The sequence below is a fragment of the Psittacula echo genome (assembly GCF_963264785.1).
Source record: "Psittacula echo genome assembly, chromosome: 13".
Classification (NCBI taxonomy): domain Eukaryota; kingdom Metazoa; phylum Chordata; class Aves; order Psittaciformes; family Psittacidae; genus Psittacula; species Psittacula echo.
The window spans coordinates 15,006,898-15,027,973 of NC_137749.1; the positions used below are offsets into that span (position 1 = coordinate 15,006,898).

General features: G+C 44.7%; 1 protein-coding gene across 1 annotated transcript in view; it reads right to left on the reverse strand.

Annotated features, from left to right (window-relative positions):
• Positions 1-2,106: 2,106 nt before the first annotated feature.
• The window catches only part of MORC2 (MORC family CW-type zinc finger 2), a 38,950-nt gene continuing 19,980 nt past the window's right edge, over positions 2,107-21,076 (reverse strand). The window contains exons 9-26 of the mRNA XM_080629015.1: positions 19,368-19,493; positions 17,380-17,459; positions 15,325-15,407; positions 14,372-14,457; positions 12,183-12,323; positions 11,480-11,634; positions 11,210-11,338; positions 9,188-9,293; positions 8,794-8,926; positions 8,386-8,460; positions 7,857-8,243; positions 7,322-7,462; positions 7,176-7,230; positions 6,272-6,413; positions 5,741-5,932; positions 5,551-5,644; positions 4,148-4,336; positions 2,107-3,534 (exon numbers count right to left, since the gene is read on the reverse strand). Coding sequence (XP_080485141.1) covers positions 3,466-3,534; positions 4,148-4,336; positions 5,551-5,644; positions 5,741-5,932; positions 6,272-6,413; positions 7,176-7,230; positions 7,322-7,462; positions 7,857-8,243; positions 8,386-8,460; positions 8,794-8,926; positions 9,188-9,293; positions 11,210-11,338; positions 11,480-11,634; positions 12,183-12,323; positions 14,372-14,457; positions 15,325-15,407; positions 17,380-17,459; positions 19,368-19,493 — 2,383 coding nt within the window. The 3' untranslated portion in view covers positions 2,107-3,465. The remainder of the gene's footprint in view (positions 3,535-4,147; positions 4,337-5,550; positions 5,645-5,740; positions 5,933-6,271; positions 6,414-7,175; positions 7,231-7,321; positions 7,463-7,856; positions 8,244-8,385; positions 8,461-8,793; positions 8,927-9,187; positions 9,294-11,209; positions 11,339-11,479; positions 11,635-12,182; positions 12,324-14,371; positions 14,458-15,324; positions 15,408-17,379; positions 17,460-19,367; positions 19,494-21,076) is intronic.

The window sequence follows — 21,076 nt, forward strand, 5'->3', positions numbered from 1 at the left end:
TCTGAGAGTTGTGCATCTGGTCTCATCCCACACAGCAGGCTCTGGCCAAGGTAGGCCATGTGTGACCAGGACTCTGAGACCACAACAAATTCAGATGCTGCTAAGAGGGATTTCAAGGTAACTGGTACTCTCCCAAGGTACTGTCCTTACCCTGGGGCCTGCAGAGCAGAACGAATTTCTTGGCAGAGCAGTTTGCTGTGCCTTTTGGGCAAGGTAACGGTGGAAGGAGACCAAGTGTCCCCCACTGCATGAGGGAAATGAGCCCTGCAAGGTGGCCGAGAGCAATTGGCACCCCAAAGCCCCGCCAGGCCTTGCCCCAGGCTGCAGGAATGACTTGCAGAACAAGAAACAAAAGGAAATGTTGATCCTGCTGCCATTAAACCAAATGTCAGATCTGACACTGGTGATGTGGTTTCAAGGAGCAGCAGCAACACATGATCTTCAAAGACATGCAGGTAGGACCGTGTCCCTCACACTGGGAGAAGATCAATGGCCATGAGCTCAGGTGTTCCTGTCCCACTCTGCAAGAGGAACTGGGTGAATCCGTATAAGGTGGAGGATCATGGACAGACCTCGCGTTCCAAGGTCAGACTTGCACATCAGCAAGGGAAGCAAGCAAGGACTATCGTGGTCCCGCTGACAGGAGTCCCCCTGGGCTATGCATGAAGCTGTGGCAAAGTTGGCCTGGAGCAATAATCATCATGAGAAGCAAAAGTTCATGTTAAAAAAGTTATTTTACTGCCTCATTATTAAATACATAAATTAGCAACCTTAGCAATAGAAGTATGTGTGTCACAGTGTGTCTGGGTGACAGCCGTGGGAGGAATTTCCAGAATGGATGACTGTAACAATGGGCACAAGCAGGGGAGACTGAGATGAGCTCTTAGGCAGAAGCTCTTCCCTGTGAGGGTGCTGAGGCGCTGGCCCAGGGTGCCCAGAGAAGCTGTGGCTGCCCCATCCCTGGCAGTGTTCAAGGCCAGGTTGGACACGGGCTTGGAGCAAGCTGCTCCAGTGGAAGGTGTCCCTGCCTGTGGCAGGGGTTGGAGCTGGAGGAGCTTTAAGGTCCCTTCCAACACAAACCAGGCTGGGATTCCATGATTCTGTGATTCAACTGGAAAAGGCCCTGAACAACATGATACAGCTTTTGATTACACTTCATTTGGGGCAGGTTATTTAGATGACCTCCAGAGGTCATTTTGTTCCTATGTGTTTTTAAGGCATTACTAAAATCTGATGTTACACATAGGTCTATTTAATAAGGTCAAAAGAAAATCAAATCCAACAGAAGCTCCTGCGGGCACCACCAGGGACACTTTGAGAATGAACAACCTTTTTTTAGTTGGCACTAAAAAGCTCTTGGTTTTTCCTTGCAAAATGGACCTTTGGAGAGGACACATCAAGTGTACCAGTGGAAGGAATCCCAGGGAAGATAAGTAACTCAGCATAAATACCCAGGACAGGAGCAAAGAATGGAAATGCCATAAAATAATAAATAATAAATTTATAATAATGATAATAAGGGAATGAGAAGTTTCCATAGAACAGAGGAAAAAACTCAACTAACACCCAAGAGCAGGAGCAGGGAGTGGAGCTGTGTTGGGAAGCTCAAGAAATGTGCAGGAGTTCTTTGTCCCGCACCAGTATACTCTGGGTGTTCCAGGTTGAAGCTTGCACCAACTGAACTGTATTTTAATAAAATCTGGTTCTTAAACCAGAATTAAAATCAGAGTTTAAAATATAAAACCAGAATCTTATAAAGCAGAATTTCTGCTGACCACCTGCAGAGGCCAGAGCTTTCTTCCTTCACCTTAATATAAACCTCAGCTTCTACAGAAGGATCATTCACCTGAAGCACCAGCATGCCACCACATGAACAAAACCTCCAGCATGTCCAAGGAAATCAAGACAATCAGTGGAGCTTGCTCCTGCATTGAAGGAATGCTGCCCCTTAGTCCGAGAAGGTGTATGAGGGTGGGAGGATCCTCCTTACATTAATCCATACGAGGATATCCAGGCCCAGATCCTGAATCGAAGCGATCAGTCTCACTGCAGGCTGTTACAAGGACCTGGAATTCAAGTAATAAGCAAAATCTTCTCTTTCCTGTATTATGTAGAACTTGAGAGTTCTCCAGGACATTAGTGCTTAAGATTTTCTGCGCAGCACGTTTAGTTTGGACTTTTTTATTGCGAAACATCTATTACACATTCAGCTGTCAAAAGAACCCCAATGGCCCGTTTCATCTGATGTTCCTGAAGGTGGGCACCTCTTGGTCACACTCTTCTTCAAACTGCCAAGTTCTAGGGATTTCAGTTTTCTGAGCACCAAGGTCATGGACTTCTTGCCCTGGCCAAGCTGAGCAGATGGCCAGGCAGTGAACTCAAAAACTGTGTCACCATGGTCACCACAGTCACCACACATGATCTGCTTGGAGCTGTAGTGTAGCCTTCAGCTGGGAGAATGAGGGAAAGGCACTGCCCTGGATGCTGACCCAGAGCCACATGGGACTTAGTGGTGCAGGCCTCCACAGGCGCCACATTCTAGCACTCCTAATAAAATTACCTGGAAGAGCAAGTTGATCAAAGCAACACAGACCTGAGGGAGTGCCAACAGAATAGAGGGTCACTTTATTTTCAGCTGGTTGAGGAGTTCTTCTGCTGTTGCAATTATGTCTCGGAGAAACAGCAGCAGTAAGTGCGCAGTAAGCTGACTGCTAGAAAAGAATGTGAACTCCAGCCTTCTCCTTTTGATGATCACAACCCACTGCGAGCAGCTTAGGAGGCCATCCTCTTATAAAAGGTTCCTCATCCTCTGACTATGAGCATGGTGACAATTCCACCTGTTTATGGAGAACTCATATTTGGGAATTCCATGGCACTGGCAAGTGCTAATCCCCTACTCCTAAGCCCTTCAGAACCACTGGGATTTTATCCCCTCCACTCATATTCACACAGGGACTTTACTTTGACCTCCTCCATGTAGCTCAAATTACTGATTTGACTTCCTCTAGTCCAAGTTCAGCATCTCTGAAGTCCAAGTCCTGGCCTCCTTTTCCATAACCCAGGGCTTTTTTTTAAGTTGCTGCCAGATTCTAAATTGCCTTGCTAGGCAGGATGCTCTGGTCTTCCAGGTATAGCATATGAACATACCCCAGATGCAACAGGGTACTCATGCTTTTACCTCGCTAAAAACCACACAGCAACCCTCCCATCATATCAGGCACAGTTCCTATTTCTTTTAAAAATAAATATTTATAAGCAAAAGGAAGATATCCAGAGAACTACAATGTTAAAAACCTGCCTGCCAACAGCACAAATGTCTTTTTTGTGTCAAGTCACAAGTTGTACATCAACACAGGTACTGTCTAAAAACCCTCTCTCCTCATCAGCTACTATAGTCCTCCACTGTAGGAATCCCATCGCAGCAACCAGCTCCGCGGCACTTCTCTAGGACTTGTACTGGGCTGCTCAATCTCCTTTTGTAATCAAGTCCTCAATATACGCATCCAGTTCATCATCTGTATTAATATCAATGTCCTGAAACCAAAGGCACAAGAAATACCAGTAAGAAGTGCATCTTGAAGAGCAGTGTCAGACAAGACATCAGTACAGCATCCTCTGCAACATCTGTCCTGGTCAGCCTTTACATCCCAACTTCCAGCCCTCTTCAGCAGCTGACATCTGCTGTGAAAGCACCACCACCTTTCCTTGTCAGAGCCTGATGGACAATGCCTGGAAATCAGTCAGCATTTGATGCTCAAACAGTGCACTCAAGCAATAGATCTACTAGGCTGATCTGGGCAGAAATTCCTTGCAGAACACGGCCTGTGCCCAGGGAAATTCTCCTGCAGCCCCACATTTCTTAGCAAAAAGCAAAGAACAAATAGAGACTGTGCACTATATACATGCCATGAAAAATGCATCTGTGAAAATGAACACTCATCAGGATGCCTGGAACCCAAAAGGTGGACAGCGAGAGTAGCTGTGCTCTCAGCTGCTTCTCATGATCTAAGCCCAAGTTGCACCCAATTGAGAAAGGTGAAGCTCAATTAATGCTGGACTGAAACAGCTCAAGTGCCTGGAGGGGCCTGGGTCTTGGGAAGGTTGCTACTCATGGGGTATTTTGGTTTCACACCCCTTCCTGACCTACCTCCTGCACTTTCTGCAGAAGGGCCACGATGTTAGTCCTCAGCTTCTGCAGTTTCTCCTCTGTTTCCTTCAGCTTTCTCTCTGAGTTGCGGAGGTTTTCTTCACAGGCTTTGGCCCGGGCATCAGCACGTGTCTGATATGAATTGCACAGGTTCTGCAGACCAACCTCATACTGTCTGAAATATTCTTTCTGTAGAAGACAAAACACATCAGATGATATGTCAAGAAAAAGCACCGAGTGGCAAGAAAATTCACAGCTTGTGGAAGAGTCCAGCTACCTGTATCCCATAACCAAACACCACTAGCCCACCACATGGTTGTTACCACACTTACAACTCCATTTCTGATTTGCCTACTGGAGCCAGCACAACAGTCACGAGGGTTTTCACGTTCCTCAAAGATCAGAACCGCAACAAGAGCTGCCTGAATTCAGATTAAGGATGCAGCATGTATTAAAACGCCTAAACCCACAGGTATGCTGCAGAAAATCAGCCTCTGTTCATAGCAAGTTTCTTTGTACAGACCACCCAGACAATACAGTTTATGACTGCGAGGTAGGAACATTTACATATGCAGAAAACTCCTGACAAGACCAACGTGCCTTGTGAAAGCAGAAGCACCAGTAACTTAAGCATAGGCCTGAATTAACAGGAAAGAGGAAGAGAGACTGTGAATGAGGGAGCACAGCACTGTGAAGACCGCCAAATAAGCAGTGGCTTTTGTTGTTTAGTCACCTGTAGGTGGATTTTGTAACCTACAGATGCCTCCTGAAAAGGTCTCCCTTTGTAGGATGTCAGAGAAGGAAGAAGTCAGAGAAGCTACTACCATTTCTCTGTATTTCTGCCTGCACTGGACCTTCGAACACCAGCACAGGGATCCTGGTGTAGGCTCAGCCCCATCTGTTCCTTGCCCAAATAAATGGAGGTTGCACCAAAAGCCTCAAGATGCACAGCGGTCCCACAGGCGGTCAGCCTGCTTCCCTTGAGGAGTGTGAGTAGGTTGGCTTCCGAGTTCTCTCTCATTTTTAAGATTACCTCCAATTAAGTTGGATTTATAAGGCTGGGGGCAAAACAAACAGGTCTGACTACATCCTGTTCTACAAACATCTAACTTGGCCTCACTTTTTAAAAGCTTAGCCGCAATGGACAGAAAGTTAAGATAGGAGCAGCCAACAGCTTTCCCACACAGATGTATGGTAATTTAAAAAGTCCTCAGAGAATAACTGTCAAAAGACCTCAGGCATGTTTCAGAGGATTTAATTCTTTTCTCAGCTGCATCAGTCTGCGAAGGACTCAATCTTCTGAAGAGTGTGTTCTTGCATCAACAGGATGGATGCTTGCCATAAGAATGGAATGTGTGTGGGGAAAACCCCCAGACTTACTTTTCTAGATATACTGAACTCACCAAGGGAAACGCCAACAACCCTTCTGAGCTCATGGAACTCAGCTCCTTCTTGGAGATAGGAAAATTGGGAGGTAAGAAGTACCGCAAACAATTTCTAGGCAGGAAAAGAAAAACACAAAGCCAGAATTGGGAGTTTAAAAGACTTAAGCAATCAGACTGCAACAGCTCACTAGAACTGCAGTGAACCCACCGAAGGATCTGGACTAGTAAGTCTACTGTTTCGTGGCTACTACTGGGACCGGTGGTGTCTGGCTCAATTCTGACACAGTCTGAGGTAGAAGGTTCCGCGACAATGACCTCCTCTTCCTGCTGTGTATCTGGAGCCTGGTTCTCGGGAGAGGGAGGCTTCATCAACCTCACATCCTCACTGCCCTTCTCTACCCTGAAAAAAACACAGTGAGGGAAAGTCAAACATCTTTTTCTACGCTGACCATACCTGAACCACTGTTAACAGCTTCATCAGAACCTGTACCCAGCTTCACTCTGAGACCTCTAGATTACACAACAGCTGCCTTCACAGGAACATCACACTAAAGTGATGGGCAGACTGGATGGAGTCTGCTCTGATCATTCCCTATGAAGCAGCTGGACATTCCTGAGCACATATACACTCCCTGACATGACAGTAACATATCTGTCTTCAGCATCTATGGAAGTAAAATGGGGTCTTCTTCCTGAAAGCAAAGCAAACCTCCCAAATCCAGTAGCTAGAGATAGTTACCAGCGATCCCTTGGTGTGGTGTCTGTAGGAACATAATCAAACTTCACCTTCCAACGTACTGCATGCTTGCCCATCTCCACAGCTGTGACACGGCCTGTGAACCACTCCTTGTTCACACGCACTTCCACATGCAACCCTTTATCTGCAAGGAAGACAATAGTAAAGATGACTGCAAGCATTTGGATACTGGAGAGCACATTTTGCATGATCTCTGGAGAAGACAGCCGCTCTCAGTGGGGAGCCAACCTAAACCTGTGACAATTCGTTCAAATGGTACACAAATCATAGCAACACTGCCACAGAGTTCTAATCCTACTTAGAAACATTAAGATACAAGATACGGCATTTTCAGACAAAAGGTTTCCTCTGTACTTTGGGCTATTTGACATGGGCTTTCCAGGCCCATGCTGGCCAATATGCCACAGGTTTGCAGACAGCTCCTTGTGAAGAAGCTGAAGAAATGCCCTGCTCTGGCAGAAGGTGCAATACATCCTGGCTATCATCTTTCCTGGGGATCTCTTGGCCCCTCTTCCCTCACAGCAGTGCAGTAGGTCTAGATACAGTCCTCAGCATCTCTCAGCTAACATAGCCCCATGATCCATTCAGTGAGGAAGGGTGACATCATTCTACAGCATGCAGCCAAGCATCACATCCGTTAACGTGATGCAGGCCTCTGATTACAGACTTTCCCATGCTACGGTTGCCTCTTTTCTAATCAAGGGGGTCCTGGCCAAAATGTTTCATGTCAGTTAGTCATCTTGGGATTTGGGACCCAAATTTACACTAATCCTTACTTTAAAAAGTTCATTAATGAAATCACATGTTTAACCAGCGAGTCTAGTTCTGCAACAGTTCTTTTCCATTGTGGTAGATACTGGAGGCAGTTCAAGGGTTCATTTCTCACCTTTCTGAGTTTTCTTTAGTTCTGCCAGCTCTTCTTCTCCAGCACTGTCTGTAAGCTGTGAGTAGAGAGCTCAGATTAGCTGCCTCCCACCAAGATTATAAACACTTGACAAATATCTTCTGCTGGAGAAACCAGTGCACTCTCACCTCTACCACCACCTCACTGGAATCCTTCTCTTCTTTCACTGCCACAAATTTGCCCCGTTTTGTCTTCTCCTTCTTGTGCTCCTCCTCCTCCTGAGACTCATCCTCTGAGGTGTTCAAGATTCTCTTTCGAGTGGTGGAGGCCTGCAGGAAGCAAACAGGCTCAAGATATAATTCCAGCATGCTTCCAACCAAATCCTTCTTTCAGCCAAGTCAGCCAAGTTAGAAAAGCCCTCAAAATCCAGTATTTCATTTGGCAGTTCATTAGCTTGTCCAGCAGGTTTTAGCAGGTACTACATGATCATGAAAACACTTACCCTGCCACTCAACATTCCTTCATTTCTGGGGAAACAGTCTGGTCTAACAGGAAATAGATGAAACGAGTCTTCATAAGGGGTACGGAATGGCACCCTAACCCAAGAGTAAAGTAAACGTTACCTTGTACAGGGACTACAGTGCAAATCCCATGCGATACAGCAAGACAGGCTATGCAGAATAGTAGGTAAGGACCTGACAGTTTTATCCTATTGAGCCTCACCTGTGGGCATTTGACAGTGGCAGATTTCTTTACTGCTGGCACCTTGGCAGCTTTGGGACTGAGTGTCTCACGTGAGCTTTTGGGATTCTGCAGGGCAGCAGGAGGTGGCTTCGTTGTTGTACCTGGTTTGGCATGAGTTTTTAAATTGCTGTTAGACTTCCCAGCTGTCAGAGTATGTTGGTGTGTCCTGGAAGTGCTGGCCTCCTCCCTGGAGAGCATGCTTGCCAGTTTGGGAGGGTTGATATTTGGCCAAGCTGAAGAGCTCTTTTTCAGCTGCATGGTGGACTTGGCCAGAGGTGAAGATGGTGGTCTGCTGGGAGCATTCTTGATTACATCAGGTAAAGGAGGAGATCGCGGGCGCTGAGGTCGGGTTGGTGACTGGGTGTTCTGAAACAAATGAGGGTATAGAGAGAGAGACACCAAGAGTCAGTCAGTGCTTTTCAGAGCAGTTAAGGACAGCACAAATAAGGATATAAGAAAATAAGGATAGCTAAGGATAGTACAAATCCTACAGTGGTATCGCATTTACCTCCCCTGCAGGCCGCGTGGTCACATCCAGAGGCAGTTTCTTTAAGTCAGATTGAGATCGAATTGGAGTGGTTTTCTACAAAAAAAACCCAAAACTCAGAAAGGCCCATCTTTACAGGCTGTCAGGGCCTGCCTTAGCCCAGCCCTGCAAACACTTCTTCAGCTTCAAATCAACAACTGTTAGAAGGTGTGTTCTGTGTCCTCCAAGAGACATCGCTTCATCCAAACACCAGCAGTCCTTCCCATTTCCCTAGCAAGCTGGGATGCTTGTTTTCTGTTATTAAAACCACTTCTGCCCCAGTAAGGAGCACAGGTGGCATTAGAGGCTGAGACAGAGGTGATTGTCTAGTGATTTGCACTAGGAGGTCCCTCAAATATGCTGTGCTTAGCTGGAGACCTCCAGATTCACCTGCAGAGCTTCCAGCTTTTCCTGCTGCTGGCGGATTTTCTCAGCCAGTTGTTTCTGCTTCTCTTCCTGTGATTTCAGGTCTTTCTTCAGAGTTCCCAATGGTACCTTCTGCTTCTGCTCTGCAGCTTCACATCTAGCAGGACAGGAATGCAAGACAATCTCAGTAATGACAGTAACCTGTGCTGTCTCACTCATACAGCATTGATTGTCCCCACAACCCATCCCAAAGGCAGCAGTAAAACTGCCTTCTTTTCTGCAGTACACACAACCTCAAAACCAGTAGTTTTCTTCTTGGGAAACACATGTACAATTTAAGGATCAAAAGCACAATTGTTAAAAAATACACACATGCAGATAAAGCACACTGGAGGTCTTTATAGTAACTGATTCTTACCTGTCTTGTTCAGGATCAGGGTTCATGGAGCAGACCCAGCTATCCGGGTAATTCTTCTCCACTGAACTCAGCTGGAAGGGGAGGGTTCGCCATTTCAGACACACATCTGTTAGACAAACACTTTCCAAGTTAGAAATACACAGCCTGAGCCACAAAGTAATTTTTTTCTGTAGCACTTCTCAACCCTACTTGATGAGCAGGGACCACCCCAATTACCATGTACCCAGTGACTGTCAGGCTAGTGGCCACAACAAAAAAAAAAAAGTGAGAAAAGCACAGGATCTACTGAGCCAGTTCTTGCTTCATGCTCACAAAATGCTTGGAGGAAGACCTCAAATTTTGTACAAGGCATCCATAACAAGGATCTGATGAAGCCTGGGATCAGCTGATACTAGAGGACCTCAAACTCACTGCTGCAACGACAGCACGTACAAACCAAACTGAACAGCCAGTCCTGAAATCACTGCTCACCTCAGAAGTCAGACTCCTGCTGATAGCAACACAAAAGAAGTCAGAGATTTATCCACTAAAAGAAATACTGTCCTGGGTTCAGCTGTAACAGTTATTTTATCCCTTCTTAGTAGCTGGTGCAGAGCTGTGTTTTTGACTTTAGTCTGAGAACAATGCTGATAACACACTGAAGTTTTAGTTGTTAACAAATAATGCTTACTCCAATCAAGGACTTTTCAGTCTCTCATGCTCTGCCAATGACGAGGAGCATGGGAAGCTGGGAAGAAGCAGATAGGACACCTGACCCAAAGTAGCCAAAGGGGTATTCCATCCCACAGCACATCATGCTGAGTATAAGAAAACGGGAGGAGTTACCTGGAAGGCCCAGGTCGCTGCTCGGGTCGGGCTAGGTATCGGTTGGCGAGTGCTGAGCAACTGTATTCTCTCCCTTTGTTATTTCCTTTATCATTATCGGTGGCAGCAGTAGTGGTTTGTGTTATACCTTAGTTACTGGACTGTTCTTATCTCAACCCGTGGGAGTTACATCCTTTTGATTCTCCTCCCCATCCCTCTGGGAGCAGGGGGAGAAAGAAGGTGGGGAGTGAGCAAGCGGCTGTGTGGTTCTGAGTTACCAGAGCTGGGCTTAAACCACAACAAATACTTACAGTATCTAGTAAGTTTCTGATGAACCTAGAAGACAGATTTGGCTCCCAGAGCATTGCCAGAGCTTTGCTGGCCTTCCAGGAAATCAACAGCTTAGGAAAAAAAGTTTTGCCAAGAAAATGAAAACATTCTTAAATGAGTCTCTGGAAGGATGCCAACAGCAGAAGACCAGAAGAATGACAGGAAAGCCCCTCCTCTTTGGGAGGAACTTGGAAATGACTGAGAAAACTGTTAAGGCAGAAGAGCCTAACAAAGTAATTCCACAAGACTGGCCTCATATTCCTTGTTACATTCTCATACCAAAATCCTGTGGGGAAATGAGGTCAAGGGAGTTTGGTGTCCCTCTACTAAGAGACAAAGTCGTTGTGTTGAAACCTCACTTACACCGGAGTAAGGGCTTAGCCAAATCTGTTCAGAGGTGCACAGAAGAGAACTTGCACTGATTTTGAAAGTTGACTGTAAACAGTTCCCTTCTGTCCTCACACCCAGTACCGGTTAGCAAACCTCTGCATCAGCATACGAATTACTTGGCCACTTTCTATTGCAGGAAGTTTCAAATCTTATTCTAGTGTTGGGGTGGGTGGCTTTGGCCAGTTCCAGTTCATATGACATTCTAAGCCCATCCTCAACACTGCTACTGGCCATACCTGCCACATTCTGTAAGGGCACCTGAAGAACATCATGGTTAATAAACTGCAGGAAAGCAACCTCATACCAAGACATCTAAGTGGACCATAAGATGCAGACAACAGCAACTCACAGAAGGAGAGAAGCCCTAGAAGAGGGTAATGATAGCAAAGCAGTTCTCAAATCTCCTACCCATGTTGCTGCTCCCTAACAGCAGCCAGCAGTCCCTCCCCCATGCATCAGGGAGCAGCAGCCTCCTAGTCACAGCCTGGCCAGACTTACCACACTGAATCGTGGTAGGGATCTCCATGGCTCTCCGGCGTTTGTAGCGCAGTTCACTAGATGGAGGCTGGTTCCAGTTTGCTGACAAATAACCAAATTCATCCCAGAACTTGATGATACCTCTCTGGGCTGGAAAACAAACAAGTTCCCGCTCAGTACGGAGCCACTACCACAGAAATCACCACCTGCAGCCTTGGCTGCTCTCCCCCTTTGCTGCCCTCCAGCCAAAGTTTCCCCTTTCAGCCCCTGGTAACTGTGAAGCTTCATTACCTATAGCAACATCCTTCCAGTACTGAGCCAAATGCTCCCCCATGGCCTTCAGCAAGTATCGATACTCTTTGGCATCAGCAAAGTCTTGTTTATTATGGGTTGGCTCCAGAACCAAATAGGGCACATCCACCACACCCACCACTCCACCACATGCCCTGGCAGAGGAAGACACAGTCACTAACATCATTCAATTATCAGTCACTAACATCATTCAATTATCAGATCAATTATCAGATTATCAGTGTTGAAAACAGCAGGTTATACACATACCCAACCACCCGTTCCTGCAGCAGTACTGGCTTTAATTTATCAGCTTTCTAAGTCAGATTGGAGCCAGCATATAAAAACGTGGGCTCAAATATCTGTATTTGCTTTCAAGGCCTATTCTCCCTGTCCCTAGAATGAGGCAATATTGCTACTAGTATTTATCAACCTCAAGGCCAGCACTGAGCACAAATACCTGACACTTTAGGTCTGACCCAAATCTGTGTAGACAACTCTCTATCAAGAAACCAGAGAAATACTGGGCAACATTAACTGTAATTCATTTGCCAGAATCCAAACTAAATGCTGACACAATGAGTAAGCTTCACACTCATGAAGAACAATTAATGCAGAACAAGGTTATTGCACAGCCTGAATTATATGTATGAACTCGCAAGGCTTAAGCAAAAGGATTGCTGAATAATCTCCAGGAACTCACATGCCACCCTCCAGCTGCGGGCCCACCTTCTCATACATCTTTATCAGGCGACTGCAGTTATAAATGAACATGCCGTCCAACTCGCGCTGCTCAATGTTCACACCAAAGACAAAATTCAGCTCTTTGGGCTCCTTCAGTGCCCTGAAAGAAAAGCAAGCCTCAGGAATGCTGAAACTAAAACTAAGTCTTTGCTGTCATTAGAAGTGATCTAGCACTTCTGAGCATTAGGGGTGTACCAACACCCGTCCTGCAGTCTGCTACTGCTAAAAAACACCAAGCACTTGTTGAATGTGAATGAACAAAATACAAAACCTTTGCAATACAGACACCAACTTAGGCTGGACAGTATCTTTTCAGATAATTTATTTATTTGGATATGGTTTCTCCTTCTAAAATGGATTCTGCTTTTTATTTCAGATCTGATTGTTCAAAAAAAATTAAGAGTTACACAGTAGCTTTAGAGAAATACTGATAGGTAGAGACTGTCCTCCCCAATGCAATTTGTTTATATTTTCCAGATGCACATCTCTATGGTAGCTAAAGCATGGAAATTAAGATTTTGATACTCAGATTCTGGGAAAACTCTCATAATCACAAGTTTTCCAATGCCATTACTCTAAGTTCAAAAGCTGGAAGATACAAGAGACAGCTCAAGCAGAGGCTTTTTTTTTTTCCTACAAATGACAGGATAGGAATTTGCATTATTTCTACTGTCTATGCAACAGATGACATCAACAGAAGTTGGCCTCAAACATGTTTGTGAGCAGATACGGATTTCTGAACCTGGATCTTTGATTATCAAGAACTGTGTCTCCTGCAATGCAGAGAGCCTCAAGACCTCTTTGTGTTACAAATAAAACAAAATCCCCAGGTCTCACAAACAGAACTATTGCTCTTTAACAAACTAAATTAAATAGGTTCCACAGCTTCCATGAAATCCATGCTTAGAATTTTTCATAATAAGGATCCTCCACTTCAGGCTGAAGGTCTCATCAAATGTGAGGTCCAAACTTTTAACTACTGCAAGGCTGTATCACTGTCCTACCCATCCCTCTCAACTCTGACTTGCCTTACTTCCAACTCCCCATCATCTAACCAAATTCTTAGCACTTATGTGTTTTATCCCAGTTAGGAATTTTACTTTTGCTTAAGGGATCAGTTGAAATAGTGGAATTCTTTAAACTGATCTGTTGACTGTCTACTAATATCAAGTATTGAAAGAACCTGAGCTGTGCATGCATGAGCACTGCACAATAATAATCTGCAGATAGAAGATGTAAGTCTATCTTTATGGTCAAGCATTTCAAAATAAATCCCTGAAATAGATTAATTTCACATTCATTTTCTGTTTAAAGCCATCTTTTTGCCCACGCAGATGTGTAAGTACCCTGTAACACACCTTCCTTTAAAATAAGTTACTAGAAAAACATGTGGAATAGCAGATTTCAGTAATTTTAACAGTAAACTTTTGCCAAGGGCTATTGTAAACACTGACAACACAGAATTTGGGCTAGATGTGATAGATCTCTGGCAACAAGTCTAGGATAGTTCTGACCTAAGCAGCCGTGTAAACTAGCATGCAAAACAACCAGGTGGGAACAGAAACTTGGCATATACAAATCCCAAACTTTCTCACACTCAGCATTTGTTTGAAGAGCATTTTTATCTGGTTACAACTTCATTTATGAAATGCATATGACAACTCTGTAAAAAAAAAAAAAACATTAAAAAAGTGAAATATTTTTGTGAATACATCAATAGCAAAGTTAACTGCAATCAGAGCTAAGTGAGAACAATGCCTTGGGATTTCACAGCACTGACTGTAACAGAGATCAGAAAGTTTTTAGAAAACATCCCTACAATTCTAAAAGACATTTCACTGTAACATTTCATTGCCTCCCTGAATCTTACCTGCAGATGAAAAAGCAAAAGAGTGAAAACAGCTGATGTGAAAACCATATAAACATCTACAGAAAACAAGCCAAATATAAAGATGCCTTTCTGCAAGAGGGGAATAGCAGAAGCAACCAGAAGAGCAAACTCAGTCCCCTTGGTTTAACAGCCAGAGCGTACAGGATGTCCACAGACATTTAAGCTCGGAGCTGAACTGCTCCCTCTACCACACAAGCATAGTACAAGAGATGTGAACAGCCTGGGAAATCCAGAGCTTTGAACCACCCTGTACTCACCGCTGCTTTGCATCCTTGATCCTCTTCTTGACATCAGCCTCCCGGCGCATGGTTATTGCCGAGTTTTGGACTTGGCGCAGCATCACCTGCAAATGCGTGGCACAGAAAACTGCTGCTGTGAAATTCATCATTTGCTCATTTTATGACTTTTTTGTCCTCTTCAAGAAGATCTTGGAAATGTTTTAAATGTAAAGAATTCACTAATAGTGGAGAGCGACAATCAGCACAACTTTATACTTAAGGTAGTGTTCAGTGCTAGCTTGTTTAAGCTGTAGAGCTTGTTTAAGCAGCTTGGAAGAAAATGTCAAAATGCAACTAAACATCTAAGTTAACTGAAACCAGAGGGTAATGGAGGCACAGGGAAACAGCCAGGGTACTTGGACACTCCTATTTCCATTGGATGCCTACAGGAAGTACAGTGATTTCAAGCTGGTGACACCTGGGGAAGCACCAGGCATCCCTGCATGCTCTCCTCCCACCCAGAGGTGGTCTGAGTCTCAGCCTTACCCCTGTCAAGAGCCACAGACCATGGGGAGGAAGCAAACAGCCCCTCTCCAAAATCTTTGGAGCCAGTTACACAGGCAGGGAAGGGGCATAGCCAAAAAGCACCTAGTTTTACTTCCATTCAAACACCTTACATTCCCCTGGCCTCTTCTGCAGAGGCTGACATCAAACAGCCTGGGAGCTGCGGGCTGCCTTCCCTCACAGGATATACTGAAGAACATCAGCACACTTGCCACCTGGGCTGGACACCATGTACAGACGCTGAAGCACGTCCACTGGTGATGAGCCCACAGAGCTGCCCAAATGCTGCAAGCAGCTCACCAACTGAAGTCACTGCCTGTATCACCTAGACACCAGGTGCTACCACTGGGTGCTGACCCACCAGTGCTGCTCTCTGAGCCAGTCCCCAGTGCCTGAAATGTCACATGCTGCCAAAGCACAGGGCTTACCCTGGACTCCCGCGTGAGGTCCCCACCTAGGCGCAGCTCAAGGGCACGGGCTTTACTTTCCGCCTCACGAGCCTTCTCCTCCGCTGAAACACACAGGAACAAGGATGATGTCAACCATTCAGTATATGCAGCATATACTAAGGCATCCACCTGAGGGGACAGACTTCCAGAGAGCCTTTGCTGGACTGACATGTACAACGGTACAAAGGTAACACAAAAGGGTACAAAATAAAACCTTTACCTACGAGAGGGCACCACTGACATTTTATAACTCACTCAGATGTCACAGTCAACACCAGCAAAATTGCAAGGCTAAATTCTGCAAAAGCATGTTTAAAGGAAGGATCCATGAGGGAGTTAGTGAGGACTTGGAAAGAATAAGGATGCATGTGGCCCCGTCTACTCTGCTCGGAAGCTTGTAGGCAGAGAAAAGGCTGTCACAGAATGAAGACTGAGTTCAGGCTTGAGAAGGAGCTACTAAGATGTAATATTCTTGCAGACATGAAGGGAGAGCACTAATAGTAAAAATGCTTTTAGCTTTGATAGTTGCTAAATTTTGCCTGGGAAAAGACAAACCTGAGCTACAGAGAAAATAGGACACAGAGTTCTCTGAAAACCTACCACTTCGCCTGATGTTTGCACAAAGTTTACCATTCAGAATAAACTCCCCTTTCCACTTCTCCCCCAGACTTTCTGGCAATAGGTACATTTCACCCTGGTATTGCAAGATTCATTCAACAGATTTCATTTTCAGTGAGTAGATCACTTTCTAAAATTGAGCCACAAGGTGCTTTGGTATCATCAGCACCATACACCTTGCATCTGCACGCTCTCCATCCAAAAGCACATTGGCTACAACCCTCTCATGTGCCCTTTTAGGTCAGAAGCTTGTTTTGCTCACAGCTGTACAACTAGTTGAGAGAGAGAGTGATCTTCCTCCATCCTACAGGCTATGAGGTCCACGGGGGTAAACATGGACTGGCAAGTAGCACCCTTTTTCATAAAGGGAAAAAAGGAAGATGTGAGGAACTACACACAGGTCAGTCTCACCTTGCTGCGTGGCAAGATCATGGAGCAGAAACTCCTGTGATAAGGCTCATGGACAGTAAGGGGGTGATTGGTGACAGCCTCCACCCAGCCTTCTCTTCTCCAGGCTGAACAGCCCCAACTTTCTCAGCCTGCCTTCATCTGGGAGGTGCTCCAGGCCCTGATCATTGGACACCAGAACTGTACACAGTGCTGCACGTAGAGTCTCACAAGAGCAGAGTAGAGGGGCAGGATCACCTCCTTCGACCTGCTGGTCATGCTTTTGATGCAGCCCAGCACATGCACTTTTGTGCAGCGAGCGCACACTGAAGAGGCTCACATCAAACTTAAACAGAGGAAGTTTAGATTGGATATAAAGAAGTTCTTTACTGTAAGGGTGGTGAGGCACTGGAATGGGCTGCCCAGGGAAGTTGTGTTTCATCCTTGGCAGTGTTCAAGGCCAGGTTGGACAGAGCCTTGGGTGACATGGTTTAGTATGAGGTGTCCCTGCCCATGGCACAGGGGTTGGAACTATATGATCTTGAGGTCCTTTACAACCCTAACTATTCTATGATTCGATGTTCATTTTCAACCTTGTACACCCAGACCAACCACTTTATATGAAGTGACAGAATAAAAGTCTTACTTTTTGAACAGCTGCCTCAACAAGGAAAGAGAAGAACGAAAATGAAACCAAAAGCTAACGATACACAAAAGGTGAGAGCAGAACTGCAGAGTAATAGGGCAGCAGCTTAGCCAGACTTCAGATGGAGCAAGGGCAGACAGCTGTGACTCCAAGGGTTATTCTATACAAGCATTTCCCAGAGGAAGACGTCTTAGGGATCAATGTACATTCCTTTCATTGTATGGAATATGTCTGGGTCATCAATAGTCACTGTAGTAACTAATCTTCTGAGCAACCATAATGATCACAGAAGCAAGCAATTACAGGTCATATCCAGCACAGCAGTTATCTTCCTGACTGTTGCTACAGCACAGCCAGGATGCAAGCATACCCCAAAAACTCACCTATCCTCGCCATGTGCTCTGCTTTCTTCACCTCTTGCTCTGCGCGAGTCTTGAAACGGTTTGAAGTATATTTGTACATCCTGTGATGATTGAAACTTATGAATCAGCAAACTTAGCAGTAAGGTTTCATCACTGTATGAAAGAATAAAGTCTCCACATGCTTTTCTGCTCTTCGCAATAGATTCAATAAAGAGGGAGATTCACAGATCAGGAAGTGAGTAGTTTTCGATGCAGTTAGGCAAAAAATTCTGAAATCAGAGATGCTTTAACAGCAGCTGCAAACACAATTCCCTTTTCTGCATTAACCATTGGAAGTGAAATATGTCCATATTCTCAGAGGAAATCCCAATGTTTTGAGGAATAGCTTGTTTGGAAGCAGAAGGGAAGAGTAAACATATATGGAAAGCTTCTCAAAAACCTCACATTACAGATAAATAACCCTTTCTCCTGCAAATAGCCATTCATAGATGTAGTCTGACAGTGCCCATCACACAGTGTAGCTCAAGGACCCTAAGTGGCAAAGCAACTCTGAATGGAGCTTCAAGTTTCAGTTCTAAGGTTTCAGGACATTTGTGTGTACTACACGTCCAACTCACAGCCTTGTAAACCGTGCTTGAGTCACAGTGGCTTGTTCCACTTTCCCGTATCATAACGTGCCAAATGCAGATCACAGACTGACTACTGTAGAGTAAAAGGCAAGTGTGTTTAAGAGGCAGAAGCTTGTGAGTATGCATCACCTCTGTGCAGAGACACGTAATTGGGGAAGAGGAGATGACACCAAGAAGGATGATCAGAGTCGGCAGGAACTGAAACTGCCTTAAGGCACAAAGTTCTGGATGTTTCAAGAAGCAAATCCCATCCCAAATAACATTTTATGGAAAAACAAGGCTACAATAATTGCCCCAAGACCAAAAAGACTGTGCTCTACAGGGAGGCCTTCTTTGCAGCCTTTGCTATTCTGCTGCAGGAGTGGGGATTTTAAATGTAAATGCCTTTAGAGTGTTGGGAATTTTTATTGCCCTACCACCATAAGCAGATCTACAAGGAGTTTGCAAAGATGTGGCACAAGCAGATTTGTTAGATACACCTGCACCAGCATTGATCCTAGTCAGTGTAACCGCAGGGCATTGTTCATCCATGAGTTTCTGATATAATTTCACACATTTTCACTTAAGAAGCTGAGGAAGTACAAGCCTGACAAGCAGGCCATGGCTGTAAGTTGAAAATGGGCCAGGCTCTCCAGACAACCATCATGACATCAGATTGTGGTTAGTATGAGTACACAACAAGTTGATAGTGCGCCATACTATTGAAACAATTGATATTTCTGCTATCAGAAAAGCTATCCACAAATACTCTATAAAATTATTACTAATTTATTAAGACAAATCATGTTATGGTATCTGGAATACAGCCTGTGTGCTCCCAGGGACAGAAGAACACTTCTGCCTCAAGGAGACTTAAATGCATGTTTTTCTTCTCCCTCCCATCCTTATATCATTTTCTAGTCCTTGTTAAGACAACTGGCAGCACACCTCTCTTGCTTTCAACTTTTTTGCATAAGGGAACTTAAAGGAAGACAGGGAATAGTATCTCCCAATCTCTATGCAAACCTTTATCAGCTACATATATAAGTTAATTTTCAAAGCAACTGTTTCAAAGTGTTTAGTCTCACCTCTTTTCAGTAGTAATTCTAACAGACACCATATTTTATTTACTTAAAAACAGTTACCTAACGGTTTTTTATGGATATGTAATTTTGAACAACTATCTTAATTTCTTGGTTTGCTCTGAAAGGGAGCCAAACTGCACAAATTACTCAAGATACTAAATTTTCCACTATCTACCTCCTTTTCCATATGATCTGTTTCTGTGGCTTTAACATGGAATTATGCAGGAATATACCTGGAAAGCAAAATGTTAACCCTTTTCCATAAGGAATCTCCAAGAAGTCCTACACATCCGCAGATGTTGGGTCCAAGACTCACCTGGGCTTGTACAGGCAGCATGAAAGTCGTTTTGTTTGTACTTTGTGTCCATTTATGAAGATTCTCATTCTGGGATCAATATAAAGCACAGCAGCATAGGCACGGAAGGAGCGACGCTCGGGCTTTCTGCAAGAGAGGGATGGATGCTTACAGAGACTGCGCAGTTTGTTCAGCACTTCCTTGCAGAACTACCAGCAGACACTATCCCAGCCTGGCCCACGTAGCCCAAAGATGCCTGCATCAGTTCACCTCCGAGTAATCAGTGTCTCTTTAGTCAGAGTGCTCATCCTGGAGTCTCTTTCAGTCTGCATTCTACTTCCTCTTTCCTTCACAGCTTTTCCCCTTCATTCCCAACCATTTAAGAAGAGCCATGTCACATACTACTGTCACAGAGCCTTGTCCTCTATCTAAACCAAAGGAACAAGTTTCCCCATGACAAAACTTGTAAGATTCTTATTTTGCAACAAAATGCTACCCAGTAGCCAAGTGCTCACGCTGCTCTGCATTACCCCAATGTATTTTAAGCACCTGAAGCAGGATTCACACCTCATGCATCTCAGCTCATAGCCTTCTCCTTCAAAACATGCCAGAGACAATCTTCAGCAAGAAAGCCAGGCACAACACAAGGCCCTTCTATTTTAATTACCAGGGAGCAGCGTTAAGTGAGGCTTTTCTTTTAATATTGTTTTACCCATGTCTTCTACAGAAAGTTTCTATTGAGCTGTACATTTTAAATACTGTTACAAAACATTGATGTCCATATCACTGTAGCTTGAAAAGGATGTTTTGAATACAGCTGGAAAATAAAGGTTATAAACCTATAAACTGGCCCACTGAACACTAAGCATGTGCCCCACTTGCTAGCATGTTCTCTCACCCTTTGGTTAGTCAGGAGTATGCTCTGACAGGAACTGCACTTATCACACACATAAATGCTATCACAACATCAGAGAGAAGAAGCTCCTTCCAGTGAGATCAGTGCTAATGATGAAAGCTCACCAGCACACATTAAAGAAACTGAGAATCACATCAGATTGCCAAGGAGTTTGCTGCACCTAAGCACTCAGTAACATTAAGCTAATGCATACAGAATTAGCTAGGTTTACAGTGTTTGTATTTCTATGGGAAATTCAAGCACTTCAGGGAAGCAGTGTGTAATCACATTAAACAGGTAAAGCTCACTAGGTGTGCCCATGGAGCTCTGGGATTTAATCAAGCATTTGGCTCAGCTGAGCTCATGTTTTCCTTTTCAGGCAGCTCTCCCTGAACTCCCCTCTATGCTCTTCCAACTGTCTTGTGAGCACATCCTCCTTTCTCCTCTGCAGGAAATCCAGGAGCTGCTCCTGCTCCCAGGATGATGTGCTGATACATCCCATCAGTACTACCCTTTACCATCCGCTCATACAGGCTGACCTGTACGGTTCTCACATCTTGCCAGGGTTCATTTAATCACAAAACTGAACATGCGTTTGAAAGCAGCACAGACTCATGACCAGCCGTCATTCTGATGAAAACATCTTTGATGAGCGTAGAAGATTAAACCTATAGCTTAGGGCTCCTTTGTTTTAAGGTGCCTAAAGAAGAGCACTGAGTTTGCTGCTTTGATTAAACTGAAACAAGACAAAGTAGGCATTCACCCAAGCACACAAACATAACACCTCCAGGCTGTTTACACACATAAACTCCAAACTGCTAAGAACGAACTAAAG